This window comes from Peromyscus maniculatus, chromosome 13 (genome assembly GCF_049852395.1).
Source record: "Peromyscus maniculatus bairdii isolate BWxNUB_F1_BW_parent chromosome 13, HU_Pman_BW_mat_3.1, whole genome shotgun sequence".
Taxonomy (NCBI): Eukaryota; Metazoa; Chordata; class Mammalia; order Rodentia; family Cricetidae; genus Peromyscus; species Peromyscus maniculatus.
The window spans coordinates 54,618,456-54,638,365 of NC_134864.1; the positions used below are offsets into that span (position 1 = coordinate 54,618,456).

At 47.9% G+C, this 19,910-nt stretch overlaps 1 protein-coding gene and 1 long non-coding RNA gene across 2 annotated transcripts in view; one reads left to right on the top strand and one right to left on the bottom strand.

Moving 5' to 3' along the window:
- Kiaa2012 (KIAA2012 ortholog) overlaps positions 1 to 19,910 on the bottom strand; it is a 117,893-nt gene that overhangs the window by 70,025 nt on the left and 27,958 nt on the right. Inside the window, exons 9-12 of the mRNA XM_076550341.1 lie at positions 15,599 to 15,767; positions 12,541 to 12,789; positions 8,898 to 9,065; positions 5,259 to 5,369 (exon numbers count right to left, since the gene is read on the bottom strand). Coding sequence (XP_076406456.1) covers positions 5,259 to 5,369; positions 8,898 to 9,065; positions 12,541 to 12,789; positions 15,599 to 15,767 — 697 coding nt within the window. The remainder of the gene's footprint in view (positions 1 to 5,258; positions 5,370 to 8,897; positions 9,066 to 12,540; positions 12,790 to 15,598; positions 15,768 to 19,910) is intronic.
- Positions 3,451 to 9,811, top strand: LOC143268321 (uncharacterized). The gene is made up of 2 exons (XR_013044141.1): positions 3,451 to 5,376; positions 5,730 to 9,811. It is a non-coding gene; the product is annotated as an uncharacterized LOC143268321 (long non-coding RNA).

Here is a 19,910-nt window from a genome sequence, read left to right on the forward strand (position 1 = left end):
CTCCCTGACCCAGGACTCAACAGAGAAAATGAGTTATTCATTATTGCAACACGAATTATCCCCAACCTAGTGAACTGAAGCAATGGGATTTACTCATCTCTCACAAATTTGGGGTGGGAGTCTGGGAGCGACATAAATGTGGGATTCTGGTTCCGTCATCATAAGGTCACAGTCACAAGGTCAGGGAGGAGTTTGGTCATCTAAAGGCCTAGCCGGGAGCCAGCCTCGGGGAGGCTGAGGCAGAAAGACCTTTGCGTTCCAGACCAGCCGGGGTGACAGTGAGACCAAACCAAAATAACCACAAAAAAACTCCTCCTACAAGATGTCTTCCTGCTCATGTTGCAACTTGATCCCCGCCCTGTGCCCCAGAGCTGAGAGGTGGTGAGACCTTCAGTAGGTGTCTGGGCTTGGCCTTCACGAGTGACAGGGTATGATGCTCCTCCCCGCGGGGTGGGCTCATTTTTGAGGCAATGAGGGTGTTGTCATGCTGCTGAGTGTACGTCAGTTATTGTAGGAGTGAGTTCTTAGAACCCGAGTGTACTAACTGGCTACCCTTTGTACTTTTATTTTATCAGCACCCCCCACCCCCCCAAGCAGGTGCTGATGTAATGCTGCGCTCTGGGATTCCTCGGTCTCCAGAACAATGAGCCAGAACAAGTCTCTGTTCTTTACAGATCACCCAGGCTCACGTATTCTGCTATGGCAACTGTGGTGGTTTGAATGTAATTGGCCTGGTTTTCTGTGTTGCTTTGGTCCAGTATTTCCTCACTACTCTTCCTCCCCTGTGTTTTGCAATGGTAATGCATATCCTGTGACATTATATGTTGGAAGTATGCATTTTGCATTTTGATATTATTACAAGCTTCTGGGGCCAAGGAGTAGAATGTGGTAGTTTGAATATAATTGACCCACATAAGCTGGGCGGTGGTGGCGCACGCCTTTAGTCCCAGCACTCAGGAGGCAGAGCTAGGAGGATCTCTGTGAGTTCGAGGCCAGCCTGGTCTACAGAGCAAAATCCAGGACAGGCGCCAAAACTGCATGGAGAAACCCTGTCTTGAAACTCCCCCCCCCAAAAAAAAGACACCCCCCCCAAAAAAAAAAACCTCAAACAAAACAAAGCCCTGACCCATATAATCTCACAGGGCATGGTACAATTAGGAGGTATGGCTTTGTTGGAGTGGGTGTGGCTTTGTTGGAGGAAGTGTGTCACTGTGGGAGTGAGCTTTGAGGTTTCCTATGCTCAGGATACTGCCCAGTGTCTCAGTTGATTTCCTGTTGCCTGCAAGATGTGGGACTCTCAGCTACTCCTCCAGTGCCATGTCTGCCTGCCGCCACCATACTTCCTGTCATGATGATAATGGACCGATCCTCTAAAACTGTAAGTGAGCCACCTTAATGAAATATTTTCTTGATAAGAGTTGCTGTGGTCATGATGTCTCTTCACAGCAATAAACAAACAAACAAACAAACAAACCCTGAGACAACAACAGAGCCAGGCAGTGGTGGCGCACACCTTTAATCCCAGCACTCTGGAGGCAGAGGCAGGCAGATCTCTGTGAGTTCGAGGCCAGCCTGGTCTACAGAGAGTTCCAGGACATCCAGAGCTGTTACACAGAGAAACCCTGTCTCGAAAAACAAAACAAAACAAACAAAAAAGGATAGCCACAAAGAGTGGGCTAAGATAGACTGTTTCCAAAGCCGTGTACCTCACTTCAGTCCACATCAGTATTGGACATGAGCCAGCCACTGTAACCTTTTGAAGGGAGATATGTGAAGTGGACATGTACTAAACCACCAGATCAGGAAAAGCTGCATGGGTCAGGATGCTAATTATACGACAAAACAGAGTAGCAAGAGTAAAACAAACAAATAAGCAAACAGGAAACACACTTGGGGTTAAACATCCATTTAGGGCAAGGCTGAAGGTTGATTAAGAACTCTGAAAGAGGTTGGGAATTGAAGTCTACATGGAACCTGAGGTCCCAACTTGAATTCTTGGCTCCGACATCTTTGAATCTCTCTCAGTCTGAAACTAGTGAATAGAAGAACCCTTGAGAGGAAATGTGTGCGGCTGGCACTGTGATGAGAAGAATATTTGAGGATTTGTATCAGGGATAAGCAATTCAGAGAGCGTGTCCAATGCTTGACTTAGACCCTTCCAAGCCAACTTTTCTTTTTGTAAGCCTTTGAATTCTGGGAGTGTTGCAATAGCCCAACATGAGCTGGAGAGCCAAATTCCAATGCTTCACATCTTTTCTCTCCTCTCCTTCTTCTAAAGGTTATATTCATCTCTCTCTGCTGTTTGAAAGCGAACTATCATGATCTAATTGCCTAAGAATTTATCTCCAAATAGTTGTTGACAGAGCCTTACAGTTTCAGGAGGATCAGATAGATCATATTCCCTCTTTGACTTAAGATTTTTTTTCAGTATTAAAAAAAAAAAAAAAACTAACTATGCTCTCTCAAGAACTTTTGTGTGGCACCCGGGGTATTCAGTCAGTCAACACGCATTTCTTGGACATAGGATAAAGAGAGGAGGTTCCCTAGGACTCATATGTTAGAGAGCCAAACTGAAAACAGATGCAGATAAATCCAAAATCACAAAGGTGGGACTGAGAGAGAGGAAAGGGGTGAGATTACATCTAGGTAATTGTATGGAGGGAGGTAAAATTATTCAGGAAAATGTCTTGGAAAAGATGAACTTAGAGCTTGTCTAAATACTTGGGGGGATGACTCAGGAATAGGCCTGGAGAGAAAAGACTGGAAACTGAACATTTGGGCCATCAAGGGATGATGGAGAACTCACTGGAGGGCAGGCTGGAATGTGTGGGAGATGATGCTGGGAGGGGTGTGGAAATGGCAGCCGAGGTACATTGAGACTGGGGATGTAGCTCAGCCGCGGACCTCCTGCCTGGTGTGTGGGAGGCACTGGGTTCCACTCCTAGCGCCAAAATTAATGTAAGTAAAATAAAATGTAAAAGATGGATCTGAGTAAAATCGAACTTTCAGAGTCTCTGGTGGTAGAGAAAGTCTTCCACAAGGGGGAAAGAACTTTGAATATAACTCTCTGTCGGATCAAACCAAAGATCAAATGATCAGAACCTCCAAATCCACAAACAATTCAAGACAGAACAACAGAAATACTCCTTCAGGGGCTGGAGAGATGGCTCAGCAGCTAAGAGCACTGGCTGCTCTTCCAGAGGATCAGGGTTCAACTCTCAGCACCCACAGTTTGCTCACAACCATCTGAAACTCCAGTTCCAGAGAATAGGACGCCCTCCTCTGGCCTCTGAGGGCACTGCACACACATGGTGCACAGACGTGTGCAGGCAAAACACAGATACACATAAGCACAGTCTCCAAAAGTGTGCTTCAGTGAATGGAGTCTCTTAGAAAGGTCGACCTGGCCGGTGGTGGTGGTGCACGCCTTTAATCTCAGTACTCTGGAGGCAGAGACAGGTGGATCTCTGTGAGTTTGAGGCCAGCCTGGTCTACAGAGCGAGATCCAGGACAGATACCGAAACTACACGGAGAAACCCTGTCTCTAAAAACTAAAACAAACAAACAAACAAACCAAAAAGAAACTGTTCTTTGGATCATTGTAGAAAGATGTGAGTTTAAGATATTTCCTCACCTTCTGAAGCATCACCATCAAGACGGCCAACCACACTGAGGAAAAGCTGGAGGGAGAGAGACTACCTAGCTGATTCATTCAGCAAGAGCACAATGGATGCTTCTGAATTTCAGAAGCAAGTGGGAATGGGTATGTCGTCCTTCGGATGGGGAGAAGATGCAGACAAGTCTCCATTTATTTAGCCTAAGTTGTATTTCTCTTTCTCCCTCTGAAATTGGGGTGGTGGTGGTGTTTGCTGGGACTCCTACTCAGGACCCTGTGCATGCCAGGCAAACACCCTCTCCCAAGTCCATTCCAGTCCCTGAACTCCTCCTTTTCAGTGAACACTGGCTACGATCCAGCTTCATGCGTTAGGAACTGGGACGGGAGCTGGAGGTACTGACGTGTCTGAAGCATCCTATCTACATGGCAGCAACAGACATAATACTTAAACGTTTCTGTTTCTGCTAGTTGCCTTTGCATTGTCCAAAGAGAAGCTGTTTCTCCCAGAACCGCGTGGACAAATGTGCTGCGGCAGGTGACTGGCCCATTTGTTTCCCCGGCTGTCCCACCAGCTGTACCACGGAGAGTCCTTCCAACTGTCTCGCTCCTGCTCCAACAGATTCAGACCCAAGATATTTAAAAAGTCATCTTCTGGTATAACCAAATGGGGATGGGAGTTCTTGGATGCCGAATTCAGAAGCAAATGCATCGTACCTCCCGACTTCCCAGAAATCCCTATGATGGGTGGAACTTACAGCAATAGTCATAGCCTATAAAATGCAGCCAAGGGATCTCTCTCTCTCTCTCTCTCTCTCTCTCTCTCTCTCTCTCTCTCTCTCTCTCTCTCTCTCTCTCTCTGTGTGTGTGTGTGTGTGTATCTTGTCATTGTGGGTGAGCAACCATGGACACAGAAAACATCATCAGGCTACGTAGAGGACAAGCCAGGGCTATGGAAATCTGGCCCCGATTCCAGGCCCTTCTCATTAAGCCAGTTGTGACATAACCCACCAATGCGTGCAGCTTTTAATCTTCCTCATCAAGGGGGCTGCTGGCTGCACCAGCTCATGCAGGCCCAGCCCGATGGTTTCTGGGTGGTTGACACTCATCACCCTCTGACTTCATTTCTTTTTTTTTTTTTTTCCTTTGCAAAATGGCCATTGCCCAGAGCCAGCGTCTCTCTTCCAGAAAGCTGCCGTGCCAAAAGGGGTTTTGGAAACTGCCTCGCTGTCTGTCAGGAGCCAGGTGACTCACAGCAGTGAACCAACGCACATAACAAGGATGCCTGATTGGATTACCAATTAGCCACCTCCACCTCAGGAGCGTGGTTGGAAAGAAGAGAAGAAGGCCCTGTTTAGATTGGGCAAATACCAAAAGGGCTTTATCATCCCGATCAAGGCATCAGCATGGCACACCAGAGCTCTTCCAAGCCATTCCCCTGCACCGCCTGTCTCCAGATGTTCCGGCAAGAGGGAACTTGTTCCTCGAACATAGGGTTATTGTGTCTGGACCACAGAGGAACCTCTGTGTCAGGGAAGTGGGAGAAGCTGGCTGCTTCGCGTCTGCTGCTTTTAATGATGCCTCTGCGGCCGCTGGGAACCTTTGGAAACCGAAAACAAGGCTGCCCTGGAGTGTGCTCTCTTACCTTGTCCCGGTGGAAGCGCCTCCGTTCCCGTGAGCCCCTCGAGCGACAGACAGACGTTTTCACCATCTGGACTCCGCACGAAGTGTCCCAGTGTGGGGTCTCTGGAATTTTCTTGAAAGTAAGAATATGCATGGGCAGCGTTAGCCTCAGGGCAGGTGAGGGAGGCCGAGCCTGGCTGTACTTCCTGAGCCCAGGTGGGGTGTGAATGGAGATGCTGGTGTGTCCTCCGCTCACCAGCGTTCACTGAGGCACCTGGCAGAGTAGGCTTATTGCCTGGGCCCTTTCTTCTGGGGGTCACACAAGATAGAGGGGCTTCCACGAGCCACACCACACCCATGCAGAGTCTGGAGAAGGTAGCAGCTCTGGGCATTTTGAGGGCAGTTCTAGGCCAGTGTGGCCTCCTCCAGTTGAGTGTGGCCTAGTCTGTGGGCCCACAACTTGGTGATTCCTGCTTTTTGCTTTTCCTCCTAGTCGATGCCTTTGTGTGGTATTCCACGTGTGTGATCACAGACTGCGACCAAGTGCTGGGACTATACAGGAAGTCCAGCCCAGGCCGCACAAAGAAGCTGTCTGTCTCTTGGTTACTTGCAAAGACTCAAGGTGTGTTTGTAAACTTACCATGAAAGAAAAAAAGTATGTTCCTCCTCTGCTCCCAGTCCTGGCACAGAAAACACCTGTGACCAGGTGGGTGGAGGTTTCCCTCGCCAAACCATTCTCTAGAGACAACAGCAGTGGGGTTTCCTATACTTCTGCTCAATGCTGGCACCTCTACCTGGGGTAACGTCAGTTCCCCAGGTTAAAGGCTCAGATCTACAAGGCTGTCCCCATTTTAACTGTTGACTGCAAGTCCCCATGTTGTAGAATATTATTTTAAGTTACATTTGTTTGTGCTGTGGAACATTTGTTTAATGATGCAAAGATGTGTTGCAGTCTTTTATGTTGCATGTGTTTCACTCTGTGAAGCTGTGTTACTGTGCCTGTCTAAAACACCTGATGGTCTAATAAAGAGCTGAACAGCCAATAGCAAGGCAGGAAGAAGGATAGGCCCGGGCTGGTGGGCAGAGAAAATAAATAGAAAGAGAAAAAGAGCAAGGAGACCTAGAAGCCAGAGAAGGAGGAGGACTCCAGGGGACAACCACCCAGCAACACAGCCAGACACGGAGTAAGAATGAAAGTAAGATTACAGAAATAAGAAAAGGAAAAAGCCCAGAGGCAAAAGGCAGACAAGATAATTTTAAGTTAAGAAAAGCTGGCTAGCAACAAGCCAAGCTAAGGCCGGGCATTTATAATTAAGAATAAGACTCCGCATGTGATTTATTTGGAAGCTGGGTTGTGGCTCCCAAAAGAGCAAAAACAACCAACTCCACCCCCATTTGTGGCCTGTGCTTCTAACCCACCAGTTATAAACCAGGCTTCCATGACTGCCTCCTTGAATCTGATACTTTCTTAGGACACTCACAGAAGACACTCAGGGTTACTAATGTGTCCTCAGGAATGTAGCCCACAGCCAGTGAGATGCACAGGGTGGGGAATGGAGCTTGCGCACCCTCTCTGAGCATATGTGACCCCATTAGCATAATCTCTGTCATTATCCAAGAGGCTTCCCATGAGCAAGAAGAGACACTTCTGGAAATTCCATGGGTTTTTAGGTCTGTGACAGAAACCAGGGGCAAAAGCTAAATATAGTTCATATCATATTAATCTTCCTTTTCCTGTTTCCAAAAAGGGGCAGTAGAAAGGCAGGCCTCTAGCTGGAGTGGATGCTGAGGGGCACGTACGTAATTCACTTACAAACATATACATGTGTGTAAAGATACAAACACATGTGCATACATGTGCATTCTCTCAAAAGACAAACGTACATAATGCACAGCCACATGCATGCAGGCATGCAAGCTTATACACATGCCACATACAACAATGGCACAATACACTGAAACATGCACTCTGTCACAGGCTTGAATGCACCTTAGACGTGTGCTGTCACATGCTCAGACACATAGAGGTATGCATCAGGCACACAGCACACACGTGTACTCACATGGGCAGATGAGCATACATATACTACCAAGCACACCGAGATCCATGAGTATACACACACTCACACACACTCACACATGCACACACATCCAACATATACACTTGGGATTTCTTGTCTTAGTCATGACTGTACCATTCTAGTATAATCATATTTTCTGGTGTGCATGCATGCATGTGTATGCACGTGCTATGATTTATCTAGGGTTATTGACCTCCAGGATGGCCCCTGGTGAAGAAGGGACCCTCGTCAAGCTTGGGCCGTCTGTACCATGGATGAGGGGACGAAGCTGAGAAAAAGAGTCTCGAAGGCATTTGTGTGGAAAGAGGGGAGAGGGAAGGAAGGGTTTGATTGTGACTCCCTCAGCCCTAAACAGCGAAACTGCAAACACAGAACAGAGTTATTGACTTACATATTTAATTCATGCTTACAAGAATTCAACCCCACACTCTTCGGGGGACAGAATGAGAGACGGAAGGGGAGACAGACGGGGCAGGGGGAGAGTGGTTGATTTAAATAGAGCCCCCCTGTTTCTGAGCAGCATGAAAGGGTAGGCGTCTGTTGTCTCCCTGCGGCTCTCAGCTCCCCGGTTCTCTCAGAGGGAGCTGTGCTGTGAACAGAGAAGCCTCTTCCACACTTGCCAGCCCCTTCATCTGGTGCTCCCCAGAGGAGGACGTGGCCCAAAGCTCTGAGGGAGGAGGAACAGTGCATGGACTGCATTTAAAAAATATATTAAGATTTATTATTTATTGGTTTTATTTTATGTGTGTGAGTGTTTTGCCTACGTGTATGCACATATGCTATGTGCATGCCTGGTCCCCGAGGAGGCCAGGAGAGGGCTTCAGATCCCCTGGAACTGCAGTTACGATACTTGGGTGCTGGGAACAGGCCAGGAGCCCCCTGAAAGAGCAAATGCTCTTCACTGCGGAGCAGGCTCCTCAGTCCCTCCCCTGCATTGCTTTGACAGGTGCCTGTCAGTTTCCAGCATGGCACCTCTCTTGAGATTTTTAGGGGTAGTCCAGACTCTCAGCAACTTTGGCTTTCTGAACTGCCTACGGTTCAAAGCCCCATGTCAGCCGCTACCGCACTGATTTACGGCGTTGCTATTGATCTTGGTCGCTCCTTGGCTGCCAGCCTCTACGTGGGGCTCAGCCACAGAGGGCGAGGCTTGCCCTGTCTCATCCTAGGATAGGAAGGCAGCATCTTTTTCCTCCTGTGGTCAGGCCTCAGGTCTGCCCTGGGCTGGAGGATGATTTCCCTCTGGAAGTTTTTTTTAATCTACTGCAAGCTCTGCAGATTCCTGTGCCCAGGGGGGTTTCTGTCTTGGAGTAGTGTTAAGTGTGTCTACTGAACTCAGTGGTGTGCAAGCCAGGAGCGCAGGAAGCCGCGTCATCACGTGTGGTTGCCGGAAGGAGGAAACAGCTTGGTGTGTATGGGTGCAGCAAACTCTCCAAACTCTCCAGGCTCTTTAGGGATGGCTGAACATTAATTTCACTAATACAGTTGGGAATACCACCATTTCCCCCTTTTTAGTGGGGAACCTGGACAGGAGCCAAGGAAAGACAATGGGGTAAGGTTTACATGTACCCTAGAATGATTACCTGGTCTTGCTGGCAGTGCCCCCTCATTTGAGCGACCTGTGGGACTGTTGCAGGCTGATGTCCTGGAGCTGTCCATGTCCTTCCGGATCTCTGGACTTTTTTTCCCTTTATTCAGGGGCGGGAGGTGCAGTGGTTGGTCCTCACCCTTGGCCAGGCTATCACCATCTCCTAAAGCAAAATGGGAAAAATTCTAGGATCAGGAAGGTCAGTTGTGTCTTTTCTGGCTTGGTTGACAGCTGCTGGTGTTCGGAATAATGGCTCTGTTTGTTTTTGGCTTTGTTCCTCCTTTCCAGACCTGCTAAGGAGTAGGGAGCCGAAGAGTGAAATTGCTCTTGCCTAGAATAGGAGCCCTTCCTTTGAGGAATTTGCCAGAGTCGGGAGGCATGGAGAAGTGGTAGCTGGGACTGTCATCTCATAGAAGGGATCCAGAGATGGGGACAGACCTGAGAGGTTGCAGACTCCCCAGTCTGAAGACCCTGAGTATGAGGGCTCAGGAGATTTTGATTATAACATACCATCTTCTTTCCTATTGAGACAATAATATCTCACTGTGCAGCCCAGTCTGGCCTTAAAGTGTGCTTTCTCTGCCTCAGTTTCCCAAATGCTAGGATCACAGGCCTATGCTACCATACCCAGCTGGCTACAGATTTCTGATGACAAAGTACTTTTACAGTGGACAAATCTACACTGCCTTTGACCCAATACAGGTTAGCGTCACTTCCTATGGAATATACCGTCACTGATGTCATAAGAAACTAACTTGGAAACCTGATGTACCCATGAGCAACTGTTATTCTAGCACCTTGGAGACAGAAACGGAAGGATCAGGAGTTCAAGGTATCTTCAGATACATAGTGAGTTCAGAGTCGGCTTGGGCTATATTTTTATGTGAGATTCCATCTCAAAAAAACAAACCAAGTTGGAAGGGAGGTAGTGGTGCACGCCTTTAATCCCATCACTTGAGAGGCAGAGGCAGGCAGATATCTGAGTTCGAGGACATCCTAGTCTATAGAGCTGGTTCCAAGACAGGCAGGGCTACACAGAGAAACCCTGTCTTGAAAAACCCAACTAAACCAAACCAAAACCAAACTGATCAAACAAACAGAAGATTTCAAGCCAAATCAACCAACCAACCAACCAAACAAACAAACAACCAAACAACAACAACAACAACAACCCCTGCCCAACCCAAACCTAAACTACAGCAGCAACAACAACCCACAGGACAAACCATGCCTAGAGAATTCCTGCAGGTTAAAGTCTCTGCAGAGAGATGAGAACTACATGCTCTGCATGGTCCTGAACTGGATTTTTATTTGGGGAAACAAACAAATAAAAACCCATAGAGAACATTGCTGGTATAACTGGAAAATTTTGAATATATATTTTATACTAGAAACCATTTCTGCACCAATACTAACTTTTTTTTTTAACGTGATAACAGTATTGTGGCTGACAGAATCGTTTGCTGATAGCCTGTATAATGTCTGCAACTTACACCCACATAGTGCTACAGTAAAATAAAATATGTGTGTATGCAGATGCGTGAAACACATCAAAGCTGGCTTCACTTTTCTGGTATTAGAGGGGAAATCTCCTAGGGCTGAGCAAGAGAATGGGAATGTGCAGCCTTCGTGGGCATGGGACAATCCCACTTACCAGCTGCCAATACCCTGCGCCAGGTCTGTGGGGGACATAGTATGTGAAAAAGCTTTCCTCTTTGGCACCTCCTTTTTTTCTGAGTTGGGGTGTCACTGTTTGGGGGGGTGTCTGACCTTGAACTTATGACCCTCTGACTTATCAGAGACTTCATAGGCTAGCTTCTAGCTGGTATTGCTGCCAAAGATGGGCTGGCTCTTGACTCTCAGCCCCTGGTGGGTGAATTCAGTAGGTGAGAGGGGAGTGCCGGGCAGTACAGGCTGAGCAATGCTAAGGGTGAGATCCAGCACGCCGTCTCTATCTCCGTGGCTCTGGCTGGGCACCGGAAAGCGGCAGAAGGCAGTCCTTGCCGGTACTAGCTCTAAGGAAGCTGCAAAGCGGATGGCTGGCATTTACGTAGGAGGCGGTTAACTAAGCCCCCACTCTGACAATACCTCTTAAGAAGACCCTACCCTAGTTCCTCATTGTGTCTATTCTCACGGGCAACGCAGGGTAACGGGCAAGAACGGAGTTGAGCATGGGGAGGTGCTGACCTCCAGTCCCAGCAAGGCCCCTTGAGTTGTGGGGCCTCAGATAAGGCACTGGGTTCTTGGCATGTCTGTTTTCTGGTCTGTAAGACGAAGGCAGCGTTGTCGTGACAGGCACCTGAGAGAGTGCCTGTTAAAGACCGAGAGCAGAGCCTGGCACAGAGGGGAACTCAGCATAGATCGATGAGCGCCCCGCCTGCTTCCAGCTGCAGTGCCACTTGTGAACACCTTCCACTCGTGGTCACCTTCCACTCGTGGTCACCTGCCGCTCGTGGTCACCTGCCGCTCGTGGACACCTGCCACTCATGGTCATCTGCCACTCGTGGTCACCTGCCACTCGTGGACACCTGCCACTCGTGGTCACCTGCCACTCGTGGACACCTGCCACTCGTGGACACCTGCCGCTCGTGGACACCTGCCGCTCGTGGTCACCTGCCGCTTGTGGTCACCTGCCACCTGTGGTCACCTGCCGCTTGTGGATACCTGCCACTCGTGGTCACCTGCCACCTGTGGTCACCTGCCGATCGTGGTCACCTGCCACCTGTGGACACCTGTCGCTTATGGTCACCTGCCACCTGTGGACACCTGCCACTCATGAGCCTGTCATCTTGCATGTGAGGAAGGCTCAGGATTCTGAAGACGGAGAACTTTTCACATGTGGCTGACCACTTCCAACCTATTTACTACATTAAAATATACACTTTAACATACCCATAACTTCTTTCTTTATTATTATTTTTAACATTTTTTAGTTTTGTTTTTTGTCTTTTTTTTCAGACAAGGTCTCTCTGTGTAGCCCTAGCTGTTTTTGAACAAACTTTGTAGTGAGTGGTCTGGTCTCAGACTCACAGAGATCCACCTGCCTCTGCCTCCCAAGTGCTGGGAATAAAGGTGTGACCTACAATACCTGGCCCCGTGTGTATAACTTCTTCATTATTATTATTATTATTATTATTATTATTATTATTATTATTATTTTTCGAGACAGGGTTTCTTTGTGTAGCTTTTCACCTTTCCTGGAACTCGCTTTGTAGACCAGGCTGGCCTCGAACTCACAGAGATCCACCTTTCTCTGCCTCCCGAGTGCTGGGATTAAAGGTGTGCACCACCACCACCCGGCTCATGTGTATAACTTCTAATGACCATATATTTTGAAAAAATGTGAAGACTTTTTTTTTTTTATCAATATAACAAACTTTTAAATGAATAAGCACATATTTATAAAAGATTAGGAATGAAATTTCATTGCTTAAAAACAAGATTAGTAACAGGGCATGGCATGCAGCAAATTTTCAGTCACGTTAGTGCCGTTTTGCATCTGTAACCAGAAAATATTATGGAGGGCTGATTCAGTGAATAAGTCACTTGCAAGCCAGATACAGTTAGTTCGAAGCACATGGGTTAACCAGTTGCTGCCTGAACTACAGCCATCTTCAAGAGGCCGAGGATGGACTAACCTCCCTGGAAGCCTTTCTCTCCATGGAGGACCCTCCTGGGTCTTGCCTTGTTTCGGTTTAGAGTGAGGTTCCCTTGGGCTGCCGGCGGGAGAAAGGAACTACCTTGAGGTGAGGGTGTGTCCTGGCCACTGGCCACCGGGAGATGCACCGTGATGCCCCTTGGCCTTTCTAAGTACAGCCGCTTCAGGGCAGGCCGCCATAGAGGCGTGGCCTCTTCTGGTTCTGGATCTGATTCAGGGTGCTGAGCAGCTAGAAGGCAAAGAGAAAGCTACGTTGTTTTTTGCCACGTGTCACGTCTTTGTGGAGACCCATCTCTTCCTCACTTGCACAATGGGGTATGGGCAAATCTCTGTCCATTCTGTGACTGAGCTCGGATTATAAGAGGACCTCATTATCTTAGCCACAGTGACTGGTTCCAGGGCAGGGACATGGCCCAAGCCAGACTGTCCATCCACCCCTCCCTCCCTCCCAAGGAGGCTCCAAGGAAGTTGGGGAGGGAAGCATTCATCCTTGGACGAATTCCGAACAGCTTTGGAACAAAACAACCTCCTGTAAACTTTCCAGAAGTCAAAGCTATAAGAAATCAGAGGCAGTTAAAGTTTCTAGAAAGCTCTGACTCCCTTAAAAATGGGGGTCATCTTTTCTCCTAGACTGACCAGTGAAGTCCCAGGAGAGAGATTTCCTGTTAAGCAAGGGCACAGAAAAACAACTTAGGGAATTTCCCCTGTGCCTCTCAGAGGTCTTCCCTGCTCTCCTAGGTCATGCTCTCTCAGAGGTCTTCCCTGTTCTCCTAGCTCATGCTTTCTCAGAGGTCTTCCCTGTTCTCCTAGCTCATGCTCTCTCAGAGGTCTTCCCTGCTCTCCTAGGTCATGCTCTCTCAGAGGTCTTCCCTGTTCTCCTAGCTCATGCTCTCTCAGAGGTCTTCCCTGATCTCCTAGGTCATGCTCTCTCAGAGGTCTTCCCTGTTCTCCTAGCTCATGCTCTCTCAGAGGTCTTCCCTGTTCTAGGTCACACTTTCCCAGAGGTCTTCCCTGTTCTCCTAGGTCATGCTCTCTCAGAGGTCTTCCCTGTTCTCCTAGCTCATGCTCTCTCAGAGGTCTTCCCTGCTCTCCTAGCTCATGCTCTCTCAGAGGTCTTCCCTGTTCTAGGTCACACTTTCCCAGAGGTCTTCCCTGTTCTCCTAGGTCATGCTCTCTCAGAGGTCTTCCCTGTTCTCCTAGGTCATGCTCTCTCAGAGGTCTTCCCTGTTCTCCTAGGTCATGCTCTCTCAGAGGTCTTCCCTGCTCTCCTAGGTCATGCTCTCTCAGAGGTCTTCCCTGTTCTCCTAGCTCATGCTTTCTCAGAGGTCTTCCCTGTTCTCCTAGCTCATGCTCTCTCAGAGGTCTTCCCTGCTCTCCTAGGTCATGCTCTCTCAGAGGTCTTCCCTGTTCTCCTAGCTCATGCTCTCTCAGAGGTCTTCCCTGATCTCCTAGGTCATGCTCTCTCAGAGGTCTTCCCTGTTCTCCTAGCTCATGCTCTCTCAGAGGTCTTCCCTGTTCTAGGTCACACTTTCCCAGAGGTCTTCCCTGTTCTCCTAGCTCATGCTCTCTCAGAGGTCTTCCCTGTTCTCCTAGCTCATGCTCTCTCAGAGGTCTTCCCTGCTCTCCTAGCTCATGCTCTCTCAGAGGTCTTCCCTGTTCTAGGTCACACTTTCCCAGAGGTCTTCCCTGTTCTCCTAGGTCATGCTCTCTCAGAGGTCTTCCCTGTTCTAGGTCACACTTTCCCAGAGGTCTTCCCTGTTCTCCTAGGTCATGCTCTCTCAGAGGTCTTCCCTGCTCTCCTAGCTCATGCTCTCTCAGAGGTCTTTCCTGTTCTAGGTCACACTTTCCCAGAGGTCTTCCCTGTTCTCCTAGGTCATGCTCTCTCAGAGGTCTTCCCTGTTCTCCTAGGTCATGCTCTCTCAGAGGTCTTCCCTGTTCTCCTAGGTCATGCTCTCATAGAAGTCTTCTTAGAAAAAACAGGATCCTTTTCCTCACAAGAATTGTTGAAATCATCTTTTAGATAATAAAATAATTTTAAAAATAAATAAAGACTCTTTGGAGCATTTTTTTTTTCTTTTTATAAAACGAAGGTCCAAATAGCCAGTAATTGCTTTTAGCTTGGCTGCTAGGAAATCCAGTTACATAAATCTAATGTTTACCTAAAGCACTAACTTCATCCAAGTGGTCTGATAATATCAACTTCTCTGATCTTTTCAATCAAGGTTTATGTCCTTTTATGTCAAGTCAACTTGACACAAGCTAGAGTCATCTGAGAGGAGAGAGCCTCAGTTGAGAAAATGCCTCCGTAAGATCCAGCTGTAGGGCATTTTCTTAATTAGTGATTGATGGGAGAGGGCCCAGCCCATTGTGGGTGGTGCCATCCCTGGATTGGTGTGGTCCTGGGTTCTATAAGCAAGTAGGTTGAGCAAGTCATGGGGAACAAGCCAGTAAGCAGCTCCCTCCATGGCCTCTGCATCAGCTCCTGCCTCCAGGTACCTGTCTTGTTTGAGTTCCTGTCCTGACTTCCTTCGATGATGAACAGAGATGTGGAAGAGTAAGCCAAATAAACCCTTTCCTCCCCAAGTTGCTTTTGGTTGTGGTGTTTCATCACAGCAATAGTAATTCTAACTAGGACAATTTTTTTTTTCCATTTTCATTCTTAGTTGCTTTTTTTGGTATTATATAATTTTTTTTGGTAAGCTGCCGGAGCATTCTTGCACTTTTATACTATCTATGGCACACTGAGTTATTTATGTATTTGTCTGTTTTCTTTTCCTAGTTTCGTAACATGAGCTGCTCAGTGAAGGGCCCGGCAGATAGAATTGAACTGGGTATGATCAGAAGAGACCTACAGATTATTGTTGCCTTTCCTTTGTTTGGAAAAGACCCGCTTTTCCTGGGGGTGACCCTGGGGATGACCCTGGGGCCTGGTGACCTCAGCCATCACTTCTGGATGGGTTGGACTGGCAAGGATCCCAACTTTTAACCCTTTCTGGCTTGACCAAGTTCCACAGAAGTGCCATGAGCAGGGAACCTACCTCTTCTGCAGGCCTTTTCTTTGGGGGGCTGTGGGGCATGGAAATGAATCTCCATTGGGATAATGAAGAGCTCCATTGGGGGTTCATTGGCCTTAAATCGGCTCCTCAGGGGGTTGAGGACTCTGGGGGGTTCTTCTGAAACAGGAGGTAATTTCAGAGCCTTTGGTGCCTGGAGAGAGTATAAACACAAACCAACATGGCAGAAATGAAAACTCTGCTGCCTGCAGAGGGCAAATGATACCCTATCTTACTGCATTTCTTGTTCAAATAGCTGCTAGGAGAAGCAAAGGTCATCGCCTGGGAGCTGGTGCTGGTGGCTCTGGTGTGTGTGTGTGTGTGGGGGGGTGTTTTGCTTTGATATCTCCAGGGAGCTCCGAGTATGTCCTTCCTGCCTGAGTCTTCTGCGTTTTATCAACAGGATACATTTGAGAACCTTTGAGAGAGCCAGGCATGGCGGTCCACACCTGTAACCCCAGCGCTTGGGAAGTGGAGGCAGGAGGGTCAGGAGTTCATGGTCATCCACAGTGAAACAGCAAATTCCAAGTCAGCCTGGGCTACATGAGATCCTGCCCCAAAGTCCCCTCTCGCTACCTTCAAAGCCTTTGAGAGAATAGTAATCTCTGTTGTGACTGGGGAGAATGATAAGGATGGCAGTGACTGCCTGGGGTTTCTGTGTCCTGATAAATGAGGAATCTCCGAGTCCGTCGTTAAGAGAACAAGCAAAGGGAACAAGAGCGGAGGTTGTTCCACCTCAGGCGAGAAGTGAGACGGGCTGGTCATCTGTGCCTGTTTCCCATTGCCAACTTTTTTTGTGTTTTGTTTTGTTGTGTTTTGTTTTTCCGAGACAGGGTTTCTCTGTGTAGCCCTGGCTGTCCTGGAACTCACTCTGTAGACCAGGCTGGCCTCCAGTTCACAGAGATCTGCCTGCCTGAGTGCTGGGATTAAAGGTGTGCACCACCACTACCCGACTCCGTTTGGTAGTTTCTTTTTTTTTTTAAACATTAGGGGAAATTTTTTTGTTATTGTTTTTACATCCCAATCAAAGTTTCCCCTCCCCCCTCTCCTCCCAGCCCTTCCCAAGCCAACTCCACCCCCCACCCCGACTTCTCCTCCTCTGTTTCTCTTTGGAAAAGGCAGGCCACTCGTGGATCTCAGTCAGCCATGGTATATCAAGCTGCAGTGAGACTAGGCTCCTCCTCTTCTATGAAGGATGAGGCAATCCAGTAGGAGGAATGGGTCCCCAAAGCAGGCAACAGAGTCAGAGACAGCCCCTGCTCCCCACTGTTAGGAGTCTCAGGAGAGGACCAAGCTACACAGTTGTAACATATGTGCAGAGGATTTAGATCAGTCCCATGCAGGCCCCTGGTTCTCCGTTCAGTCTCTGTGAGCCCGCCCCTATGAGCCCGGGTTAGTCGGTTCTGTGGGTTTTCTGGTGGTGCCCTTGACCCCACTGGCTCCCACAATCCTTCCTCTCCCTCTTCCTCAGGATTCCCCAAGTTCCCTTTAGTAACTTCTAAGCCTCAATTTCTTCCTTAAAATAAGAGTGGTCATACTACCCATGCTGCAGAGTTGGGAGATAAAAATGAATTAATATATGTAGTCACAGTAGTGTTTCGAATATGGATTGTTTTTATGACTTGCATGGTGTGTGTGTGTGTGTACACACGCGTGCGTGCTTGCACGTGCTATGTCTGGATGTATGGTGTATCTTTAGTGTGTGGTGTGTGTGTTATGTATGAATGTATGATGTGTCTGAGGTGGGTGTGTATGTGTTTGTGTATGGTATATCTGCATGCATGGTGTGTCTGTATCTGTGGTAGTGTGTGTGTGTGTGTGTGTGTGTGTGTGTGTTTGTGTGTGGTGTGTGGTATGTATGTATGTATGTATGATGTTTCTGAGGTGTGTGGTATGTCTGCATGCATGGTGTGTGTGTCTGTGGTAGTGTGTGTGTGTTGTGTGTGTATGTGTGTGTGTGTATGTCTGTGGTAGTGTGTGTGTGTGTGTATGTCTGTGGTAGTGTGTGTGTCTGTGGTAGTATGTGTGTGTGTGTGTGTGTGTGTGTCTGTGTGTTGATGAGGGTGGATCTTGGGTGCACGTTAGACAAGCACTTTGCTATTGAGTTGCCTCCCCAGCCTCTATTTTTTGAGACAAGGTTTCACTGTGTAATCCAGGCTGGCTTTGAACTCATAACTCTCCCACCTTTGCCTCATGAGTGCTGAGATTACAGGCATGCCCCACTGCTCTTGGAATGTAAGATATTTGTTGGAGAATAGATTTCTTCCTGTAAGCATTTAATAGCCAGTTTGGCCCCTAGCAGAAAAATCTCAGCTCCTGACCACGTTGTCACATGAACACAACACACAACACTGTGTCAGCTTCAACAACTCATTTGGCCTGGTTTCTCCTTCCTATCATCACACACACACACACACACACACACACACACGCACACGCACACGCACACGCACACGCACACATGCACACATGCACACGTGCACACACACAGTAGTGTGTATATGTGTGTGTGTGTGTGTGTGTGTGTGTGTGTGTGTGTGAGATACTGTAGGGTAATACTTGGGGTCTCCAATTTTCAGTCATTCAGAAACTGCAGAGCACTTTACGTTTTGTTTGTGACATCTGGCATATGAATTTAGTGCCCTGAGAAGTGTAGGTATGAGCTTTCAGAGAGTTTGATTCAGAGGAAGAAAAATAAAAAAGATTTTCTGTTTTTTCCCCAGTGCTTAAAAGAAAAAAAAAATAATCAGGAATCAGAAACACACATAAGCATCCTACATGCTTGGGTCTGATTGAGGAAGGAAAAATGTACCCTACTTATGCAAAGTAATATTTATAATTTTGAAACATGAAGAAAATGATTAGCCAAACACACGCACATAAGATCTCTGTTCCTGGGGACCCGCCCTCTGCAGGTGTTGCCCACCAACGGCCCTGCTTTGAATACGGACCTTGTGGGTTCTCTTTGACAAGGGTCGCATTGAGAAAGCTGTGTGGGAACTCACTTCTTGCGTGAGGGGTGGCTGACAAGCCAAGCCTTAATTTCTTTATTCTAATTAGAAATTGACACAGGGTTTTAATAACACAGTGGAAAATATTGCTTTCCTGTGTTAAACGAATGCATGGGATTCAAAGAAGGCGTCCCTTTCCTCTGCGCCTGGCTCGGGTCGGGACTGCCTGGACGTGAGAGCTCAGGCCTGTGTTGATCCTGTGGGGATGCCGGAGTTCAGGTCTGCTCTGTAGTCCTGGCCCAAAGGAGCCTGGGAAGGCAGCTTGGACTCAGGACCACCCAGACAGTCCTGAAGAAAAATGAAAACAACATCGATTCCTGGTACCAGCGATGCCTGGTCGGTCTGTGGTCCTTCAGAGCCGTTTCAGATGGCAGAGGCTTGCCCATATTCACACAGCGGCTGTCGGGCGGAACGTTTTGGGGTTTCTTCTACATGCCTTGTCTATCATGGATGCTTCCCAAACGCCAAAGTGCCACATAGAATTGTGAGGCAGGGTCAGGCTAGAAATGGCCAGAGTCATTTTTTTAAATGATTTATTTATTTTTGTGCGCTGGTGTTTACCTTCATATATGTCTGTGTGAGGGTGTCAGATTTAAACTGGATTTAAAGATGGTTGTGAGCGAGCTGCCATGTGGATACTGGGGATTGAACCTTGGTCCTCTGGAAGAGCAGCCAGTGCTTTTTGTTTTTTGTTTTTTTTTTTTGAGACAGGGTTTCTCTGTGTAGCTTTGGAGCCTGTCCCAGATCTTGCTCTGTAGCCCAGGCTAGCCTCAAACTCACAGAGATCCGCCTGCCTCTGCCTCCCAAGTGCTGGGATTAAAGGCATGTGTCACCACCGCCACCCGGCTCAGGCAGTGCTCTTAACTGCTGAGCTACCATTCCAGCCCCTGGCCAGAGTCATCTTAAGGAAGAAGGTGTTCTTCACTTCTAAAATTTTATCACATTTATTTATTTATTTGTGTATTTATTTACTTAATGTAAGAACGGGTGCCTCCTACTGTGTGCATGTGGATGTCAGAGGACAATTAGTGGGAGTTAGCATTGTAATTCTACCACCTAAGCCCAGGAATTGAGTCAGGTCTTCAGGCTTGGTGCCAAGAACCTCTGAAGCTGCACCATCACGCTGGCCCTGTTTTTGACTTTTTTAAAAAAAAAAAAAAAAAGATTTATTTATTTCCGGGCTGTGGTGACACACACCTTTAATCCCAGCACTCAGGAGGCAGAGCCAGGCGGATCTCTGTGGGTTTGAGGCCAGCCTGGGCTACAGAGCGAGATCCAGGACAGCC